Source organism: Camelus ferus, chromosome 7 (assembly GCF_009834535.1).
Source record: "Camelus ferus isolate YT-003-E chromosome 7, BCGSAC_Cfer_1.0, whole genome shotgun sequence".
Taxonomy (NCBI): Eukaryota; Metazoa; Chordata; class Mammalia; order Artiodactyla; family Camelidae; genus Camelus; species Camelus ferus.
Genome location: NC_045702.1, coordinates 81,994,917 through 82,016,975, shown reverse-complemented (window position 1 = coordinate 82,016,975; position 22,059 = coordinate 81,994,917). Strand labels below are relative to the sequence as shown.

At 46.2% G+C, this 22,059-nt stretch overlaps 1 protein-coding gene across 1 annotated transcript in view; it reads left to right on the top strand.

Annotated features, from left to right (window-relative positions):
* The first annotated feature begins 1,524 nt into the window (after positions 1–1,524).
* The window catches only part of GLI3 (GLI family zinc finger 3), a 265,844-nt gene continuing 245,309 nt past the window's right edge, over positions 1,525–22,059 (top strand). Inside the window, 2 exon segments of the mRNA XM_032484273.1 lie at positions 1,525–2,071; positions 15,691–15,855. Coding sequence (XP_032340164.1) covers positions 15,732–15,855 — 124 coding nt within the window. The 5' untranslated portion in view covers positions 1,525–2,071; positions 15,691–15,731.

Genomic DNA, 22,059 nt, shown 5'->3' with positions numbered 1-22,059 from the left:
CAAGTTCCAGGAAATACAAATAGTGAATACCACCATCAAGTCCCTTAAAAATTTTTTTTTCCCAGTTCAGCATCTGAATCTCAAAATGCTCTTCGGATCCTAAGAGCTAATCATGCATCCACCCACGCTCTTTCTTCAGTCAAGATGCTCCAGCGAGTCAACAGAAGTGCACCCCGAGCTCCGAGGCGCTGCAGGCGGCGGGTGGGTGGGAGGGTGGAATCTCAGCTTACCCCAGGAAGAATGGATTTGGGAATGCCACAGGGGTTTTCGTCTCTTTCTTTCTTTTTCTTCCTTTGTTCCCCTGATGGGATCTCCTTTTTGGGGTGACAGGTCCAGGTTGGGTACAATGAAAAGAAAACAGAGGGATGCAGGCTGACCCGTTGGGGAAAGAGGGCAAACAATTTTTACTAGCATGGGCCGCTGAAAAGAAATCAGGCAGAGACACTTTGTAGCTCAGGGAAAAACACCACGTCGGAGTCCAGTTTCCAAGCCCGGGGTCTTTGTGTCCTTTATAAAGTAGCCCATGGGGACAGCAGGCGGTGTAGTGGGAGCCCCCCCCCCCCTTCCCAGATTGGGTTCCAAGGGCAGATGACTCTGGTGGAGAGGAAAACCCTGAACTTTCAAAAGCATCCTCGGGCGAGAGAGGGAGTTTCAGGGTTGGCCAGGGGAAATGCACGGAGCGGGAGAGTCAAGGAGCGGGGGCTGTGATCAGAGAGGCCTTAAAAGAAGAAAAAAGGGAGCCCAAACTGGGAGCGGGAGAGAGGGGAGCGGAGAGGCGGGCTGGGGGACGAGGGGAGCCGGCTGACTCGGCCCGGGAGCGCCGGGAGCTGGGGTGGGGGGCGGCGGGGGCGTCCCTGCGGTGCCGCGAGCGCCGGCGGGGAGGGCGGCGGTGACATCACGCCCGGGCCCCCTTCCCCTCGCGGGGTGGGTGGGGCCTCGGCGCGCCGAGCGGGCGCGGGGTCAAGGAGGGGGAAGAGGAGGAGCGGGCTTGAATGTGTCTGGGTGAGGACCCGGGAGGGGCGGAGGAGGCGGAGGCCGGGGAGGGAGCGCGCGCGTGGCTCGGGGCGCCCGGGCTTCCCCCAGCCCCCGACCCCGGCCCCGCGCCGCGCCGCTTCCTCGCCGCCGCCCGCGTCGCCGCTGGGACCCGCTGCGGGCGCGCGGGGACCCGGCGGGCGGGGAAGCGCCGGTCCCCGGCGCGGCCTGGAAGGAGCGAGAAAGCAAAAGTAAGGCGAGCTGCACTCCTGCAAGTTTTCCCAACTTCGCCCCCTGCGGCGGCAGGCGTCCTGCTGCTCGGCGCGTCCCCACCGAGCCGGAGAGTGGCCGAAAGAAAAGGGACGGGGCGGGGGCGGGGGCGGAGGAAGAGGGAGCGCGAGGCAGAGCCGAGAGTCCGGCAACATCTGTTAAAACTTGGGGGAGGAGGAGCGCGGGGAGGAGGAGGAGGAAGAGGAGGGAAGGAGGGAGCGTGAGGGAGGGAAGCGCAGAGCCGAGGGACAACTTTTCCACCCGTGAGTAGCTCAGGCTGCGCGGGTCGGGACGGGGGTGGGGGTGGGGGGGTGACTCCGAGCCCGCGCGGGTTTCCAGGCCGGGATGGGACCTTCTTCCAGAAAGTCGATTGGATGCTGGGAGGGGAGCACGCTGGGGGCTTTCTTTCTTTCTCTTTCCCCTCCCTCCCGCCGGTGAACCAAATCAGAACTGTCACTCAGGGCCTGTGAGTCAGAAGGGATCGGATTACACGAGCCCTGAAACCGATGCCGGAGCCGCACGAGCGGGCGGGAGCGGGCAGGGGCAGCGCCGCCGCCGCCGCCGCCTCCACCGCCACCGCCGCCGCCGCCGCCACCGGCGCGCTCGCACCCTCGCCCTCGCGCACCCTCGCAGCCCGGACTCGCCCTCCCCGCGCGCCCCGCCACCGCCCGCGCCGCACCATGCCCGCCGCGGGCGCCCCCCGCGCCCAGCCCGGCCTCTCGCCGTAGCCCGAGCCGCCCGCGGCCGCGCGGAGCCCGGAGCCGCCCGCCCGCGCCCCGGACGCGGGTCTATGGGAAGTTCGGGGACTTGACAGCCGCCGCCGCCGCAGGTACGTCCCGCCCGAAGTTCTTTGTTTCGCGGGCCCCGCTCCGGGCAGCCGGCTCCTGCGGCCGCGCTCGCGCCTCTGGGTCGAGAGGGGGTCCCCGACCGGGGGAGCGGGAGGAAGTGAAAATGGCTGTCAAAAGGCGCCCAGATTTAGAGAGCAGCTCGTCAGGCTCCCGTCGCTGCCTCCTTCCTGATGCTCCCCTTCCGAGCACCCTCGGCCATCCGGGGACCGGCTGGAGGACTTCACCTCCCGGATAGGGGGATGAAGTTTGCAGCGGCCGCGGCGACGGCGCCCCGGGCCCCCACTCCCCACCCCGCGGGCTGGAAGGAACTCCGCTAGACCCCGAGGCTCCGGCGCCCGCCTTCGCACAACTGCGGTCCCCTCCCCGCGGAGACCGGGCGCGGAAAGCGGCGGGCGGCGAGCGGCGAGGTGGGACGGCGCGGGGACCGCGGCTGCGGGGGCTTCGTCCATCCTGCGCTTCCCTTCCGACGGGTTTAGGGGGCGGCGGCGCGGGGTGGGGGTAGGGGGCGGTTGGTGACCCGAGGAGAGAGGCGCGCCTCCGTCCCGAGAGAGGAAAAGTGAAAGTTGTACCATCTGTGGATGATTCGGGATTCTTTCATTTCTTTTCCTTGCCAGGGACAGCATTAAAAAACACACACAAAAAAAGAAAACAAAAGAAAAGAGAGGAAAAATAAAACAAAAGGACATAAAAGCATTAGAAGCTGCAGGGAGGGAGTGGTAACCGTGGCCCCGGCAATAATCATCTCAGAGGCCGCGTTTTCACTGAGCAGAGTCGGGTATGAATCACTCTGCAGGGGACAGTTACTTTCTGGAGTTGCAGAGGGCACATGGGCGGGAGGAGGTGGAGAGGGAGTAAATATTTACCCCGAACTTGGAGAGTTTGTGAAGGGACTTTTAAGCAGATTGCCAGATGCCGAAGGTCCACTGCACACCCGGCCTTTTATCCTTCCCTGAACTTTGTGCTCACGCCCTTGATTGCACCTCCTTCGGGAGATGCCATCCCCAGAGGGGCTGGACCCACGCTTCCCTGGCTGACCCCGTGTAGAAAGAGGATTAAGGAGACATCCTCCTCGCTGTTTCTCCTGCCTCCAGCGTCTCATCTCCCTGGTGTGCAGTCCCCGAATAGATTCTGGCCTTGGGTACAGAGAACGTGGCCCTCTGCCAGTTTATATGTACATATATTTATGTAAAACATTTTCTCCCAGCTCTTTGCCAGCTGTTCCACATTTTCCAGCTGCCATTTCAGTTTGAAATGATGGACTGTCCGCATCTCCAAGTAAAAGAGCCCTTTAGTCAGAGGTATGGAGGGGCGGCCGCCGTGCAGAGACCTGCGCAGTGCCATTAAGCCGGACTGGTTCTAGAAAACACCTTCTGCTCTCCTACTTCGCCCCAGTTCGTCTTTTCCAGAGCACTGTGCTGGAAATTCATGATGATGAGGCTTTCCCTTCTCCAAAATGTGATTTTGTACAGAATTGGGATGTATTTGAGATCCCTGAAATATGGATCTGGTGGAAATAAATTAACTTTTAAAAAGCCTTCCAGCTTGAGTGCTTTGGGCATTGCTGGTGGGGGGCCTCAGCCATGGCCAACTGGAATGAGCTCATTGCGGTCTGTTTAAGGCAGGAGCTATTCGTCGACCCCCCTGTTAGACTTTTTGTGTTGTTTTGCTATCTTAGCGTACTATAGACTGAAATCTTCAAGAATTCGCCTAAAGTATTCATTTTGAGTATTTATGTAATTGCTCTGGAATTTGAATAGGTGCCTTATTGATTGATTCCTGTAATTATTTCATTTAGGTTTTAAATTAAAAATTAATAATCGTCTGACAGTTTCTTAATTACATGTGTCAAGATTATTTTGAAGGAGGAAAATGCTATGTTTCAAAGTAGTGAAATTACCTCAAAATCTCTTCATTTTTCTAAAGCAGAACAGCATTTCAGTTGAGGGGGTATATTAAAGCAGTGGAAATTGGCCTGAACAATGTAAACTGTGTGAAGTATCTAAAGAATTTGTTTATGTTAGGAAATATTGGTCTTAACAACCTGGTACACAAACACTTTGGCCAGCTAGACTATAGACAGACCTAAAGCAAACACGAACTAACATTTAAATGAGTGGTAATAGCGTACTTATAGAGAGAAGAGGTTTATTTTATACTAAAAGCTGTTTAATTAGGAACTCCTGCCTAAGGGGAGATCCTTTCAGGGTATATGATTCTTAAAGTCAGCCTAGGGGAGCTTTGGTTTCAGATGCCTGAATGAGTCCAATGTGAGAGGTGTCTAGTGAAATTTCACACAGGCAGAAGCACTTTAAAAGGAACAGATTGTATTGTTGAGAAGAGGCTAGTAGGTTCCTGAACTCAGATACCTACCCATTCCTGGTACCTTGAACGGGTCTGTCTTCCTTGTTTGAACCCTGACATCAGCATGTCTTTCCGGTATGTCTGATTTTGCAGCGGACCACAGATAGAAATGAGAAAATTCAGTACTGATGAAAAATGACCCTGGAGAGTTATTTCATTACTTATTTAGTGAAAGAGTCATTCATTTAGCAGTTGATGCCCAAGCCTAAAAGTTGGACTTTTCCTTTGTTTCTTGGCCAGTTTTCTTAATTACCTGCATGCTGGAACGGTTGTAGACTTCCTCTGTGCTTAGCAATTTAGGGGGTCCTTCCTTCTTTGTTAGGTTTCCTGCTTTCTGAGATTCCGCCCCCCCCTCCTTTTTTTTGAGGATGGGGTTTGGGAGTTTATGAAAGGAAACAATGCAATGATCATTCTTCCCTGCGCTCACTTATATGGAGACAGTGATGGACTAAGAAAAACCAGTCTTGAAGGAAAAGTGACTCAGTGAGTCATGAAATCCTCCAGAAAACCTTAGTAATGGAATGTTAATGCTTTTAGACTATAGTAGATTATCTTAAAAGTCAGACTTTTCTTCTTTCTGCAATTGTTGTAAATCCCCAGCTAAAGAATTCTTTGAAGGAGGTTTTAGTTTTGCTGGCATTCATATTCTAGAGTCGGTCTGATTTGTTTTGGAAGATTCAAGAAATTTTCTGCCAACTTATATCATGAGAGTCAATTAAAACGCTGACATGACTATAGAAGAAATTGTGTGTGTGTGTATGTATGTGTGTGTGTGTGTGTGTGTGTGTGTGTGTGTTTCATTTGCTGAGCAAAAGATTCCACTCTAATAAATGACTCCAGGTTGCCTGTTCATTAAAGGCTACTAAAAGATGCCACCCTTCACTTCGCTTGTCATTTTTCCAGATGAAAATTGATTTGTTCTCGTTTCAAAGCAAATAAAGGGAGACAGAATAAACAACAACAGGGCAAGGGTAGAGCTGCAAACTTTTTCAAGTACTTTTCAGTGTATTTTTCATCTTTACTTTTATTTGATGGGCCTGTGAAATAGAGCTGTAGACTGGCGAAGACTTTAAATGAAATTTCACACTTTGATGATTTTTTTTTAAACTTTGATATATTGACAGCAAAAGGAGCTGCAAAGCTTTTTTATAACTTGAGCAGTAACGCCAAGCAGCAGTCAAACGTCTCTCTGCATTTGTGTTTAACTGTAGAAGAAAAACATGTCCATGGGCAGTAGAGGTTCTTATCAACCCCCTAATCCCAGATCCCAGCAAACCTTGAGGGCATGCCTCAGATCTTGCTGAAATCACTGTAGACTCTCACAGTTCGCAGATTAAATATGCTATGTGTTCCTGGCTCCAACAACAGTTTTATGAGCTCACTAAGCTTCCTGTTTTAAGATCCTTTTCTTAAGTTTTTAGGAGCTGTTAAAGGCAGTGCTGTCTGGAGTAAGGGGTATTTGTTAATTTAGAGACACGTGAGCTATTTCATTTCTCCCTTTCAAAATGGCCCAAATTATTATTTTTCCATCGAGGGGTTAGTTCTTACAGGGGGGAAGAGGGAGGGGAGCCTGTTGGAAAGAAACTGGACGTTAAATGTGTTTGCAAGTAGATTTGATTGCACACTTTACGTGGGGTCTCAATTGTTTTAAGGCACTTTTCCCTTGCCTCGCCCCTTAAAATTAGACTTTTTCCACTTGTAACTCTAAATGCACTATATTTTTAGTGCCACACTTTTCAGCTACTCATGACCTCTTTCAGCTTTTTTCTTTTTTCAAATGTGAAAGTGTTTTTTGTTCTGCGTGTGTATATTTCAGCCCGACAGAATGTCCCAGGGAATCTATGACTCTAAAGAAACTGAATGAACAAGCCATTACATAGTTAATAAGGTGGCCCTGGAACATTCCGGCCCCCTCCTGAAAGGCAATATTGTGTTGCGCCCCACGCATCCATCTGAGTTATCTAGAGTTGTGTCCTCGATGTGTGGTGCGTTTTGCATTTTGCATACGAGTCATAATAAAAAAAAGAATATACTTAACATCGCCGTCCAGCAGCATGTCATATAATTCCCAAGAGAACTCGAGCCAATTTTGTGCTTAAAGGTTATTCAATGAATGAAATGGTGAAAGCTCATTTGTCAAAGGACTGCATGGTTTCTGTTAGTTTTCAAGCCCCAAATTCATTGTCTGCCCGGCCCCGCCATCAGTCATCAGTGTATTAGTGCTGCCTTCGGGCCATGCTACCCAGCATTTCTTCACACCATTAGAGCTTTGAAAGTGTACTCTGTCGACTTGTAGAATTACTGCTCTGATTTCCGCTTGGCTGGGTTTGAGGTAAGTCCCCTCCCTACCTTCTCGCTGACTGTAATCCTTGCTTTCTTTTAAAGCTCCTTTCCAGAGATTTAGGGGGAAACTTTCTGAAGGGCCCCATTGGCATCACACTGTGGTTTTGTTGCGGCATGCACTGTACATATAAATTGTACCTGCAGTAAATTGGATTGATTGCTGGCCAGAAACAGCTAGTGGGTATTTCTTTACTTTTTTTTGGGGGGGGGGTGAAGGGAGGGGAGCTGACTCTGTGTGTGTGTGTGTGTGTGTATGTGTGTGTGTGTGAGACACAGGAGTATGTCTTAAATATAAGCATTTGATTGCCTATTTGGGTCATTTTTATGCCACAAAATGAAATCAAATAATGGGAGATGTACCATTTTATTTAAATCTCTGTCTCTGGGAGAACCTTCAGGATGCGATGTGACGTCCTAGTTGTTTATTTTCACGTGGAAATGTGTTGCTTTAGCTCCTTTGACTTTGGGGGAAGATTCCATAAAACAAGTTACCAATATTCCAGGGTGGTGGATGTTACAAACTAGTGCTTTTACAAAAAGAGACCGAAAACTCACAATTCAGACGAAAGGTGGCTCTCAAGTTGCCATCGTGAAGAAATGAGGCAATTCTACCATATTCTCCATTTCATCTTGTGGTGTTTTAAAAAGGAAGAATTCAGTCTCAAGAGGGTTACCTGCGTGTGCACACACCTCAGGCAGCAGCTGGAGAATGAAGCCTTAATGAACTAAGATGGATGGAAGTCTGAATGGGGTGTGGACCAAGGCCTGGCACTTTGGGGCAGTATGTGCTGTTTGAACTGTGGAGGCTCCAATGAGATTCTGTCCCAGGGAGTTTCCTTGAGAAGATGCTTAGTGCACCATAGTCTGCATTGGCAGTTTTGTACATGACTGGTGGGCAGGCAGGAAAAAAACAAGATAGCTGAAGAACTCTGCGAAGTTTATAGGCTGAGTGGTCCCGAGGTGTAATTTTTACTGAATAAACCCCGATGAAAAATCCTGAAATTGGGGGAAAATTTTTGCTTTTTAAATCGCAATTAAGATTCAAGCATCCCAAGTTTAAAAATTGGGAGGATAAAGTATGATGAACAGAACTAGACAGAAAAATAAGCTAAGTACCTTTGGGATCTCTCCAGCTAATTTTACCACCCAGTGATTGGTCTCCTTTTTTGTGATGGTTTAAAAGCAAATGACGAATCATAGAACATACATTCTACCCACTTAAGCTTGGTTATAAAGGCACACCTGATCCTAGGAACCAAATTTCCAGAAGTTCTCTAAGAGTAACGTTTACATTTAGGGTTTTTTAAATCCTTCTGAAAATGTGTGAAAACTTTTAATTGCCTGTCAATCTCAGGGAAGTGAGACAAGGGACACCTTTGATGTCAAACAGTCATCCTGTGTGATATGTATGGATTTGAGGGAAATATAGTTTTCATGAGCTCAGCTGATCTGTAGGTGGATAACTGACTTACAGATCTTTCCTGTTGGAGGATTGTCCGCCTCCAGCAAACCCCCAGAAAGTGGGGGTCCCAGCTTGCTCCACATTATCGCTCATCCCTAAGAGCACCTGGTTTGTGGGGCACTTCTGCAAAGCCTAGCCAGAGTACCCTGGTGTTTTATAGTTTTCGCAAAACCCAGAAATGGTAACCAGCATTCACTAGAGACGTCACACACCCTTCAAGTGGTTCTCATAAAGCACTGCTGGCAGCAGAGAAAGTCAGAGCAACTGACGGGTCTTTCCTCTTAAATACACGTGGCATAAAATTAAAATTGGGACCGGAAATGTCATTTGTGATTTTAACGCTAATAGCAGTGACGACTTTGTGGCAAATAAACTTTTCAGTTGTTGAAGTTAAATATATGGGTTTCTCAAAAGTTTAGATGGAGGTAATCGACTAAAACCAAACTCCCTTAATCCATAGCCAGGCAATTATTTCCCCTTAGAGTAATTCCATTCCCCTTAGACTCGTTCCATTCAGGTATGTCTATCATGAATACTGCTTATCTGAGATTAGGAGCTTCAGAAACTGGGAAAGAAAGATTGAAAACAATAGGAAGCAGATTTGGGGGACCCCCCCCCCCGCTACCAATAGCCATTTATGGCAACTTGAACAGAGAGGGGACTTTCTTATTTATAGTCAAGTCTATAGGCTTTTCTAATTATGAGGGAAAAAAATCACGTGGAAAGGTCAAATAATTGCACATTTAAAAATACGATAGTTAAAAATTCATGAAGACTTCATTAAGAACTTATGAAGTTGAGCTTGTAGGAAAAAAAGGCAGTGCAGACAGGGAAGAGAGAGGAAGCCTAAAGGATGTTGGAAACTGTTGGTGTATCACAGAGGTTGTGTGTGCCTAATTGATTTTAAGTTCAAAAAGATGTTTTGAGCACCAGGAAACATTCACCCACATTCCAGACCTGCAAGAGGTTTTCTCTAGTGCATGACTGTATGAAATCCACCAAAATGTTTTAAATTCCCTGAATTTTGCCCATTGAAACACACGCTCTTTTTCTCACTTCCAGAAATGATCAGAAGTTAAAAATCAGCATTAGTTTGTGGTTCTTGATTTTTGATTTTTTTTTTTTAAAAACTCTTCTCTTCCTAAAGTGGGCATTTTCTTTAGAAACTGAATTTTAATGCTGCAGGAAGGTGTAACTATTTAATAGGGATTTTACCTAAATGGTTGCTCCAAGAGCAGCATCTTAAAGGAGCAGCTAATCTGTTAGGAATAAAGTTGGAGAAAAGGGTCACTCTTCTGGGATACTGGGGAGGGGCCTCAGAAATCCTAACACTGGCTGGTTCCTTCTCGATTTTTGAAACATTAGCATATCAGGAAGATCTTCCAGCTTATAAATATACGGGCAGGTGTAAGTAAAGGAACTTTCTCTGGAGGAAAGCCTTACTCCACTTGAGCAATAGTTCCCTGAGTTGCAGAGAATCATTTCTCACTTAAGGCCTCATGGCCCTGCTGTTAAAAGCACTGCCCTGGAATGCCTCTTCTCTCTGATCCCTCATTGGCAGGAGCCTTTTTAACCCATCGGACACTGATCAGGCTGTCATTAATCAGGCTTTTGACTTAGTTGTTTTCAGTCTTTGAATGCAATAAGGAAAAAAAAATCAAACAGAATGATTGCCCAAATTCAGGCAACTTAAAAGCAAACCAGCTGGATTAGGGAAATAAATGAAGTAGTCTGCTGTTCACAAAGGATGCATTTGTTAGTTCCTTGCTACTGTTCCATTTCACCTTCGATGAGAAAGTCGTTTTATGCAGTTCAGACGTCATTTCAAACGTTAGTTTTAGTACTGGTGCCTCTTTTTTTTTTTTTTTTTTTTTTTACATTTTAAGGCTTTAACGGATAATAGAACCCGGCTCCTGTGTGCACCAGAGGGTTCCCTGCAGAGAACTGCAAGGGGAAAGGCTGATTTTTTTTATTTGCACAAGTTCCCAGAATTGTGATTTCTCGTGCTCTCTACTTACTATGTAAAACCTCAGGGTTAAGGTTGAACTTTGGAACTCCCCTGTGGGCTCTCCTCCCTGGGAGCCCATGAGATGCGTCTCTGCCTCCACCATTCACAGCACCTCATCTATTTAGGGCAGCTAGTGAAGACACAACACTGGGGACCAGTTTAGCGGACGCAGAAGCGGGTTGGAAGTTGTGTTAAGTGAAGCACCCAGCCATGGGTTTTCCCGAAGACTTGAAGCGTCCCCCGTGTTTTACTGTAGGGCGACCACAGGCTGTTGCATTGCAAAGTGTCTGGCAAGTTGCATCTCCCGGAATTCAGCCTGGAAACAGCTGTGCGAGTGGAAGCAGGGCCGCCACCGGCCACTGTCTGCTGCAAATGCGGCCCGGCCAGCTGTGCGGAGACTTTGCCGAAGCCCGGGAATCCATCCTCCCGGGGCGGGTAACCCTCGAGATGCAGAGGGATGAGGGCCGCCCCTTTCCCGGCGGAGGCCGCGCGGGCTTCCGATCACCAACCGCCCCCCTCCCTGCCCTGATCTACGTTTTGCGGGGTGCGGGGGGACGACTTCTTGAAGGCGATGCCAAGGAGCCCGCCCGCGCCCTGGAGGGAGCCGACGGTGAGGCGGGCCGGCCGGGGCCGCGGCGGAACCGGCTGAACCGACTGCGACCGCGGGCGGGGAGTGGGGCCCGCCCGGTGTGCGGACGCGGACCCTGGAACCGCCCGGGGAACAGAAGGAAAGGCGGCCTGGAAGCGCGGGATGCCAGCGCTCCCAGGCACCACTGACCACCGCCCATTGCCTACTAGATGAAAAAATAAATAAATAAAAATGACAGCTCGTCTTTGCAAAGATGCAAGTTTCTGTTTTTTTTTCCTTTTCATTGCAACTCCAAGTGGTTACTCTAAGAGAGGGCCACCTGAGGCTTTTTTGGGGGGACAGTGCTCTTTCCCAGGTCCCCACCAGTAATCTCCAAATTGGTAAATGTTTTTCTTTGGTGCCGTTCAGGCTGAGACCTGAAGTGCAGCATCACCTGGTCAGTGGCTCTAGGACACTTTAGATGTCTTGTTTTATAGGAGGTTGTTGCAAGTTCAGATTGGGAATTCAGAAAGGAAAGACCCACCTGTGGGCAGGTTGCTAGTAAGAGCAGGATTAGGTGTCAAAGAAGGTCTGGAATTAATTGCACCCTGGGTTTAGGCCTGGGGCAAATGCCAAAAGATTCAGGGACAGTTGAATGGGGGAAAAGCCATGGCTGTTTGCTTTCAGGAAGGGATTTTTCATCCCTGCATTTACCTAGGAAACTTCAAGCTTTAGCAGGGTACACTCAGAGCAGTTCTCCTTGTTTGCAGGGTTGGTTTATTTTATTTTATTTTTTTTCATACACTCAAGCTGCTGGGACTCGAACATCAGCTACAAATAAGTTTTGTTTTTTTTTTTTCCATAGCATGAAAAAGTTAAGGGGCATGCCAGCAAATCTTGCATGTAATGTTGCAGTGTTGAAAAGGATTGAAGGGGAAAAGTTTGGCCTTATATAAGAAAAGGAACGGGCTCTGAAAGTCTCATTTCATTCACATCGAAAAACCAGTGGCATGTTTTCCTCAGAGAAAAAAAATCTTTGAAGTGAAGCAGAACTGAAAAGTTTTTCCCTGAGAGTTATGTTACAAATAAGTGGTAGTGTATTATTTAAGAAATTCCAGGTTCTAAAAGGAGTCCTGCTTACTGCCCCAGTTCTGTATGGCTTAGGAGTCCATCAAGAATTTTTACTAGTCACTTCTGCTCCTCACGCTTTCCTGTATCAACTCAGGACTGAGTTTCCCAACTCGGCTGTGAAAAAAAAAATTGTCACCACAGCTAGAGGCAGACGCTTTTTTCTGCTCAGGAACTCTCCGTGCAGAGTTCTGATGAGGTGTGAGAGTCGAGGATTTTCAAACTTTCTCCTTTATAACTGACAGGGACAGAGTTGGGGTTTTATCAGGAAAACAAGCTGATATAATTTATAGGGATATACAGGAAGCAGATGTCTGCCTTGGCAAAATGCCATTTTTCTAGCCCCGTTCTAAGCATAAACCACACTTTTAAATAATGAGTTACTAACTAATGAGATCCAAAAATAAGTTGTCAAAATAGAAGAAGGGGGTAGACTTTTGAGTGACCAAGGGCCTATTTTTTAAAAATCCATTTCCAACAGGGGGTGGGGGGAAAGAATTAATATTCTCTAAGACCATTAATTAGTGTGATTTCAATCAGTGCCTGCCTGGGGCTTTTTACCTCTCTGCTCACTGAGCCTCTCTCTGGTGATGAGTATTTCGGAGGGTTTTAATGCTTTGTTAAAACGAAGTCCTTTGCTTGGGGGAAAAACCAACAACTCCACAAAAACCAAGTTTGTCAAGGAGCTTTGGTGACCTGTCTCCTCACTACTATTAATTAGCTCGCTCCTCCAAGGAAGAGACAAACTGACTTCCTATCAGGAATCTCATCTCTTCCTGATTTTTTTTTTCCTGGTCCATTAGGATATTTCCATGTCTAATATTAGTAAACTCCATCCAGACTTGACCAATAAAACTGTGTGTATTGAGGGAAACAATTATAGTGTAGTTCATGCCTCTTATCCAAAATGGTTGCGAATGGAGTGTTTGGATTAATTAAATAGTCCTGCTAAAGTTTTCAGTTTTTATCTAATTTGCCAGTTTTCAAAGAAACACTGGATATAAAAGAAAAGTTACAGAGCTAAATAAATGACAATTAAGATTCAAGATGCTGCTAAATTTTCCAGGTCGAGGGGCCTTTGCTGGATTGTTCATGTATTCAGTAAATATTCTTACAGGTTTGAGATGTTGGGAAAATGGGCAGGGACTTGTCCTCATGGATCTTGCGGTCTGGAGAGGAAGACGGACATTCAGCTAAGATTCTGCAGGGACGCAGAGTTTGTTATTGTGATGGGTGCTGGGATGGGCCCTTGCCAGCCGTTGGGATTCAGTATTCTGGGTGCAGTTAATTCGTTAGTTCATCCAGTCAGCCAAGACTTTAATGAGGACCTACTGCATTGGGTACAGAGCAGTGAAAAGAGTAGATCAGTTGTCTGCAAAGCTTCAGGGAGCCTGAGAATCACCAGTGCTGGTTAAAATAAAGGTTTCAGGGACCACCTCCAAGACATCAGGCATTGGACCTGGAACTCTGAAATTTTCACAAGCACTGTGTGCAAGCCAATTCAGGTGGCTCTTGTACAATGCTGAGAAAAAAAAAAGTGCTGATGAATTGTTCTTGCAGTGTGCTTAAACAATGAGAATTCAATCGATTTGGGGGAGGAGTGTTTAAAAAAATTGAAGAATCCTTCTGAGATGGTTAGAGCTAGAAAGGGTCCGTGAGAATTTCTCCTGCAAGGGTTCTGGATTGGAGGGTCTGTGGTCCCTGGGAAATCATATGGACAATTTTTTGTGTGTTTAAGGGTATTTGGGGGGAGAGGATAGATAAGTTTTAACATATTCTTAAAGAGGACTGTATTCCCACTGCCTCCCAAGGTTAAGTCCCTCCGTGTGACTCTGCTAGGTGACAGATGAGAAAACGGAGGTACTGGGCAACTCCAGGGGGCGCCAGTCAGGCCCTGCCCTGTGGACTTGTGCAGAGTGGCAGCCGCCAGAGAGAAAGGAAGTTGTGCAGTCCTTCACTGTTGGACTCTGTCAGCATCCTTTGAGGGATGTTTCTGAATTTGGAGTGGATCTGATCATTGATATGTAAATTTAACTTCAGGCATCTTTTTGTCTTTTTCATTCTAGAAAAGCTGTTCTTAAATAACTTGTGTTTTTCCATGAATGCCCCTGGATAATCAAGGAAAGAAATGGAAGTTACTGGAAGAGGTGGTGCTACCGGGCCAGGCGGCCTCTGGGACTTCAGCTTTTTTCTCGTTACTTACTCCAGGTTTCTTGTACAATAAAGAACTTTGCAGTTCTTTTGCAAATTTGAGTTGACTCAAAAATCTTCCCTCTGGTACTTGAATTCTTCGTCGGTGAAGCAGTTGCTTATTTTATTTCACTAATTGTTGTTTTTATTTTTTATTTTTTTTATTGAAGTGTAATTGACTTACAGTGTTAGTTTCAGGTGTACAGCAAAGTGATTCAGTGATACATATACATTCATATATATATTTTTTTCGGATTCTTTTCCATTATATGTTATTACAAGATACTAAATATAGTTCCCTGTGCCAGACATTAGGTCTTTGTTGTTTATCTACTTTATATACAGTAGTGTGTATCTCACGGACATGGAAAACAAACTGTGGTTACCAAAGGGGAAAGTGGCGGGGAAGACGGATACATTAGGAGTTCGGGGTTAACTGATACACACAAATTGTTCTTTTGATTGAACACGATGAGGACTGCTAAATGTAGAAAATGAGGTGGATGATTCCATGGAAGGAGTGCTCACCGAGTGTAGCGGTCTAGGTAGCTTGAGGAGAACCTGGTAGAGAGGGAGCTTGTCATCTTTTCCTATGTTCTTTGTAGGTATAGATCATGACTGCAAAAAAAAAAAAAAAAAAAAAAATGAACAGGAACCAGAGTGCAAATTGATGAATGATGAGTTAGGGCGATTATCACATGAATGAAGCCAATGAAAGACGGGCTAACTGCACTTGCCTTGAGCTGAGTTTTCTTATTTCTTAAGTGGTTCCAGCCTTTGCTGTCAGCGGTCTATTGCCTTTTCCTGTAGGATCCAGAGTGTTGTTCTATCACCTTTGTTTGTTTTAAAAACATAGCTTGAATGAATGGAAATGTCCTCATGGTTTAAGAACGCTTTACCTGAATGAATTCAGTTCAGGAGGCATATTGCAATTCATATATCTTAGTGAGGAAAGCAGAAATCACTGGCTGCTTGACCAGAATTCTCCTCTGATTCAGAACTTGGAGTTAGGCTTGGATTGGAGATGTTGTCGGTCCCTCTTTAAAACCTCTACTTGAGAACTAAAAAGCTTCTCTGGCTTGGAAAGTTGTCCTAATGTCCCTTCTTCTAAAGTCAGCCACTTGAAGAGGCGTTTGTAGATGTGGCTTAAAAGAGTAAGGTGACACTTGGATTTCTCACCATAAACAAAGCTGAAAATGGAGCTATTTAGACCATTTCATAACAAATGCCCAAGAAGAATCTGGGGAAAACCCTACATCCTGGACAGGTCCCGCTGCTGCCCTTTAGCAGGTGTAGATAGAATTCGATTGGCTTGTTCCTAGAACTTCGAGGCTTTTTTGCAAGAAAACCTATGGCTAAAGGGCTTCCTGATTTTGAGTTGGCTGGAATTCTAGGCACCTCCTCCCGTGACAGGTGAAGTGGGCTTCGGGGTGAGATTTCCTTTTGTCCTCCCCCCTTTTTTTTAATTGAAGTGCGGTCAGTTGCAATGGTCAGTTTCTGCTGATTGGAAGTTGATGGCGCTGTTGTCGGTTTCCCTCAGGCGTTCCTGGTCGCCGGGAGCTGAAGTGATGAGAAGACGCCATGGAGGCTCAGTCCCACAGCTCCACGACCACCGAGAAGAAGAAAGTGGAGAATTCCATAGTGAAATGCTCTGCTCGAACGGAGGTCAGCGAGAAAGCTGTGGCCTCCAGCACCACTTCCAATGGTGAGCAGCCGCGGGGATTACCGGCAGCCACGCTTCCAGTCTTTTTCCCTGTGCTCTGCATTCCTGGGGAATTGAGCATCTGCACCTGGACCAGTGTTTGTGCGCTGAGAGGCTAAAGAAAGAGAATGGGAGTGGAGTTTTGGGGGTGGCGGGGAGGTGGGCGTTAGGGGATGGGCAGGCTTTAGTCGGCTCTCTTTTGGCAGCGAAACGACACGTTTTCTTCCAGGTTTTCTAATTTGAGATGTAAATGTGATAGGTTATTTATTATAGGAAGTTCCTGTTTTGGCATTTTGGAAATCATCTTGATTAGTCTGGCAGGAGTTCAAAATACTTTGCATTTCACATGGAAGGGCCCCACCCGTCGGAATAATTAGTTATTAGTGATGACGAAAGACTCAAAAGTTGCCTTGTCAAAACTGGTGGGCACAGAGGAGTCCACACTAAAGGGTTTTAAAAGTTGTTCATGGTTGAGCCTCGGGTAATGCTAGTTTCTGAGATGCAGGTTTTGCTGTTGGGGTATAAAAATTGAATATTCTTTGTTTGTGTTCAGAGATCACAGAGCGCCACTGTTTCTGTATGCTATATTTCCTAATATTTTAAGCAAAGCATTGAGAGGCATTTCAACTCAAGCATGGAGCATTGGAAATAAATTCCAGAGCCCCTTCTGGTAAAATCAGACTGAATAAGTTAACGGTAACCTTCACTTCCTCTCCCTACTTTTCCCCTCTTAAAGCTGTCAGTGCCTTAGCTTTTTGTAGATTTCATACCCACCCTGGTCTCTGCTAATTGCATTTCACTTTGCCACGTGACCCTAAAAAGGATGGGCTGTCCCAGTTCTCCCTGTCCTGGACACTGCCTGTCTGGGTACATGGATCTGTATCTGCCCCCTCCCTCTCTGTGGGTTTATATATATTTTTTGTTTATCCCAAGAAAGATGTGACTAGGTTGATTTCCCATTTTTCACATGTAATTGGAAGGTCAGAATCTGCTTTGCAAAGGTAGCAGACCAGAAAGGTAGACTGTAAGGGCAGATGTCCGGTATGAAAGCCATACCTTTTTGTCTGAACTGTGACACTGCCTGAGCTGACCCCTCTGAGGAGCCCGGCCCTGCTCTCTGCTACCCGTCTGGTCCATAGTTGCTCACATGTTCTCTTTCCCCGATGTCACCAGTGTGCCCAACTGGCATGGCCGGGTGAGGGGAGGGGCTGGCATTCCACCTGCTGGCTAGCCAGTCCCATTTTGAATTGATTCTTAGGGAGATCTATTTATGTCTGAGTTAAAATAATGAATTTACTTTATATACATATGAAGATATGTCTAGACTTCTCCCTTTATTCGTGGTCTTTCAAGTCAGGACTAGAGCTTCTTTTTAATGGAACCAGAGATTTGCGTTATTCTTCTGAGTGGGTGATAGAAGGCATATTTCCTCCCTAAAAAAGCATCCTGAGGTCCTTGTTTCTTTTCTCTGGAATTTGCAAAAATTAGGCACATTTATTATTTCAGAAATAGAATCAGTATAGAACGTGTTGGTTATTTGGTAATTTTAATAGTAATTTTGTAAGAAGAATCACTGTCCGGATATTACGCTTCATGAAACATCAGCTTTTGGTTATTTTTATAGCAATGAGTGTGAGTGTGAGGGGGTATGGGCGTGAATGGATGCACGAGAGCGTGTGTGCGTGAGAACAGGCGTGGGGTGTCTTTGGTAGAGGGCAAAGCTGTGCTGCATGGGACCTCCTTGAGCCACTGTCCCTTCCTGTGAATTTCAGCAGAGTAGCAACAGCGACCAGTCTTGTGAAGGTGCTGTTCCTCCTGCCACTCCCAAGCCCAGACATGTGCCGGGCAAGGTTTGTGGCGCGGCTGCGTTTGTCCTGAGCCATTCTGATCACGCGCTCTCCTCATTAACCGGCTTCGGGTGACCATGAACAGAATAACCTAATCAGCGCAGTGGCCACCAGGAATTCCCCGGGGAGCAGTGGCCAGGGAAGGCGCTGTCACGATTTACAAAAATTAATCCTGAGATAGTCTCAAATAAGCACAGAACTGACTCCGAAACCGAATTCCACTGGCTTCCTGCCCTGATCAGCCTGGATGCTTGAAGCACACTTGCCCTCCTGAGTGGATGGAAGGCACATCCTTCTTTGGGGGTGAAAGCTCATTCGTTGGGTTTGCGGGACTCGTGACCACATGATAGCTGTCCTAGAATCCTGGGAGCTCTGACCAGTTTTTCAGTGTTCTATTTCTTGTAAGGGATTTAGTACTTTTCATTTTGGACTAACACAGAGACCCAACCAAGTAAAAGGAAGATGGAGGTGGTGTTTTTTTTACAGGTGGTTTGCGGCCCTTCTGGAAGATTCCAGGGAAACCAGCAAACAAATGTAAAGATGGGAAAAAGTAAAACAGAGGAAAATCAATTTTTCCCCTGTGATTGCTCTGTGTAAACAATGCTGATAATTGGAATGATTTACTTTTTTCACAGAGTCCTTTGCAGGATCCATCTAACTAGTTCAGAAGCCCTTTTTGGCCCCAGAATCATGCTAGGGGGTGGAATGACCCAGCTTCTTTGTTCTGCCGGCTTCTACCTGGTGGTACCCTGCCCTTTGCTCCCAGATGCGGTCACATAGCTGATCTGGGGCCTTTGGCCCAGGTTTGGTTTGGGTTTTAGAGCCGGTGGGGTGTGGGCTTTTGGAGGTTGGCTGTCATTCCCATGGTCATGAGTCCGTCTGTCTGTACTGTCTCCCTTTCTGTCTTTTCTCTGCAGACATTTCAGAAGTGCCTGGATATCTCCACTGAGGCTAGTCAAAAAGGAAATTGAAACTATTTGGATGCTGTTAGGCAATACCAATTGCTATTTCCAGGGAGTTCTTAGGCTCTGGAATTCAAGAGATTTGTAAAGGAGTGTACCTTTAGCACCAAGGGTTATTCTGGATGTAACCTATGTATTTTCTCTCCCTGTCCACAATTTCAAGATTAAAATACAACAAACTCAAAAGTTCGGTTACTGGCGCTGAGTTAGGTTGACTTAATTAACTTTTCCAGCCATTGGGCACTGCAGTTTGTTCCTGATTGTGAGCCTTCCAGCCGAACCACTCACATTCCTCTGCATGTCCTTGCAGATCTGTTTTCTGACTGTTCTCAGCTGAGGAGCAACTCCTAGAACAACAGTCTATGCAGAATTTGGTTTAAACACACACATTGCACACAACCAAACTGTATGCTTTGGAAACCTCCAGCAACATTGATTCAAGGGTGGGTTTGTCTCTTCACACTGAAATTGAAAATAACCCGAGTGAAAAGCTGTTCTAAACCGTGTATGGAAGAAACACAGCCAGATGGCTTTTGGTAACGTTTTAGAACCTGTATCAACACATAAGGCATTCGGTACTTTTTTCCAGGAACCACAATGTGGGCTTCACGTTTGGTTTTAAGCTTCAGTGTTATTTATTAAGCGTAAATGACCGAAGAGAAGGCTTTCAGTTTTCTGAATATTTGTTCAGTGCGAGTTCCGTTTCAATGATCGCTTTTGGCGTTGAGGATGGTGTCTTTCACATCTAAGGTAGTAGGGGTCATAGTTTACTTAAAAATCTCAAAGTCTGTTAATATGCTAGGACCTTAAGTGAATGATCTGTCCACTCCTGGCATGGCTTCATCACTTTCCGAGCTACACGTGGTGTCTTGTAAATAATAAACATTTTTGAGTCTAGATGTTCCAGTGTATTCAACATGTCTCATCATCTCAGAACATCTCCTTCAATGACTTGCAAATACTGACTTTTCAATCTGGAGTGTTTTGTCTTGTTTTGGCCTCTGATTTTTTTTTTTTTTAAGGGAGTAATCTGATATTTCTTATTAACCTACCACTCTGCTTTGAAAAAAAGAAAGCAGCTAATCATAAACGAATTCAGGTCCTGCTCTTGGGGCTCTGTTATCAGATCTGAGAGTTATTGGGCACATTCCTTAAAGTGACTAGAAAGCAGAAACTATTATCTGAATGGTGATGCAACACGAAACCAAAGCTGATAGATTAATAAACGGAGAGGAAGTTCCCTGTTCACTTTGATTCTTTCAAAAAGAAGGGCTTGATTCTCCTCCACTTAAGAAAAAAAAAATTCTTTGAGGTTTGTAAGGGAAAGTGTTGTGGTCTGCAGATACGTAGGCGATCCTTTTTTTTTTTTTTTTAAACTCTAACTTTTGGTTATTTCCTGGGGTCGTGATTTTCTTTCAAACTGTCCAGTAACTCCTATGAGTATTAATGGTGATTATCTGTTGGTCTTCTGGCGGAGAGTAAGGTAAGATGGCTCAGAATTTTGTTGACAGTGGAATTCACCAGCTGTTTCCTGGCATGATCTCTTGTCTCCTTGGCCTTTTTTATGGTAAGAGTTTATGTACTTAATTCTGCTTAGAAATTAAGTGGGTGGGCACTTCAGCCCAGAAAGCCAGTAGGTTGTGCGTTTTAGGTTTCTTGTCATTTTAGATGTTTCACCCCCTTTTTGGGGGGCCACATCCCATTTCCTAGCACGTGACTTTCAGATGGATGGAAAGGACTTGTAGATAACTTGGTTTCACACTGTAGGGGGTTATTTAGGAGCATCCCCGGGTTGGGGCTGGAAATGTGCACTGAGTTCTGGCAACACCAAGGACCAGCTGTGTGAGTGAGGCCAGATTCATGTCTCAGAGCCTCAGTTTGCTCATCTGTTCAACAAGACCCTAGTGAGACCCACTTTGCAGCAGCTCCCGGAGGATTAAAGAAAATAATGCCTGACCCCTTCCGTTAGCCCTGCCTGCAGTAAGAGCTTAGCAAACACCTGCCGTTGTTACGAGGACAGAACACGGGGACGAGTTCAGTGTTAGGAATCTAAAACAAAAGGAGTGTGTTTTCTTGAAAATACACATAGGTTTTGAAATGAAGGGAAAAAGTGTTTGGCAAAAGTAATTTTGACTTTTCTGGACTCTGAAATTCAAATAGTTCAAGTTTATTCATCTTAAGGAAGGAGGGTTTAAAAAAACAAAACCCAACGTATACCTTCCTCTATACCGTCTTTCTGAATGCCTTCTTCTTAAGCCAGAAAATAGGGAGGAGAATTTTAACAAACTGTATTTTGAGTTTTTTAACCTTGAAAAGTAACCTTGATTGTCTGCCTTCACATTGGAAACAGCAGACACACATCCTTTTTCTTGATTCTGGTTTTTAGGGTAAACTGTTTCCTTTCAGGTTAGAGGTACCCATTTTTAGGGGAGTTTGCGCCATATTAGAGTTTCATTTGATGCTTTTTTTTAAAAAGAGCTTTCTTGTTTTGAAACCAACTAATTCACGATGAATTATCTGATTTTCCTAAGAGGCCTGACTCTCTTCCGCTCCAAACTCACATGTCCCTAACCTGGCAACCTCTGTTGTCTTACTTTGGCTGAAAAGATCGCCTTTCCTGCAGTCACTCAGGCTTGAAACCGCACGGTCACCTTTGACCCCTCCCTCCCTGCGGCTTCCCGTGTCCGACCAGTTTTGAGGTCCCGGTAGATTTTCATCTGTAATTATTCACCCGTGTGTCCCTTTAGGCCACCCTACCGCACAATGCTACTTAAAACCTCCCTACCCCATGCCTAGACAATTAAAGTGACCTTCTGTCCAGTCACACTGCCCTGATTCACGGAGTTGCTCTTGCCAAGTTAATCTTTTTGCGGTGTTGCTTATGCCAGGCTAACCCCCACTCTGGACCCTTCAGGGATTCCCAACTACTTTATGAAATAAAGTTCAAACCCCTTTGATTTGTATTGAGATATCTCCCGCAATCTGACCCCATCCTGCCTCTCCAGTCGGATGTGCCACATCTCTGCTTTCCCATCTATAACCTACACTTTAGCCAAATTGCAGGGCTCTGGACCTTCATTCAGGGTGCTTCCCTGTAGGATGAGCGTCATTCCTACCATCCCTGCCCGCTGTACATTCTTTCCAGGTGCGACTGCATCGTCCATCTCTTTCTCTCTCCATGGAGTCTTGTGTCCCTTGGGGAACTGCCTAATAACACTTGATTTGGCGGAGAAGGGTATTTTATTTGACATTTTAATCCATAGACTGCATTTTAGAGGAGTTGTAAGTTTAAAGAGAAACTGATCAGGAGGTACAGAGAGTTCCTGAACGCCCCTTCCACGCCCCCACAGGTCCCCCTGTTATTAACACTTTGCATTCGTGGTACATTGGTTACAACT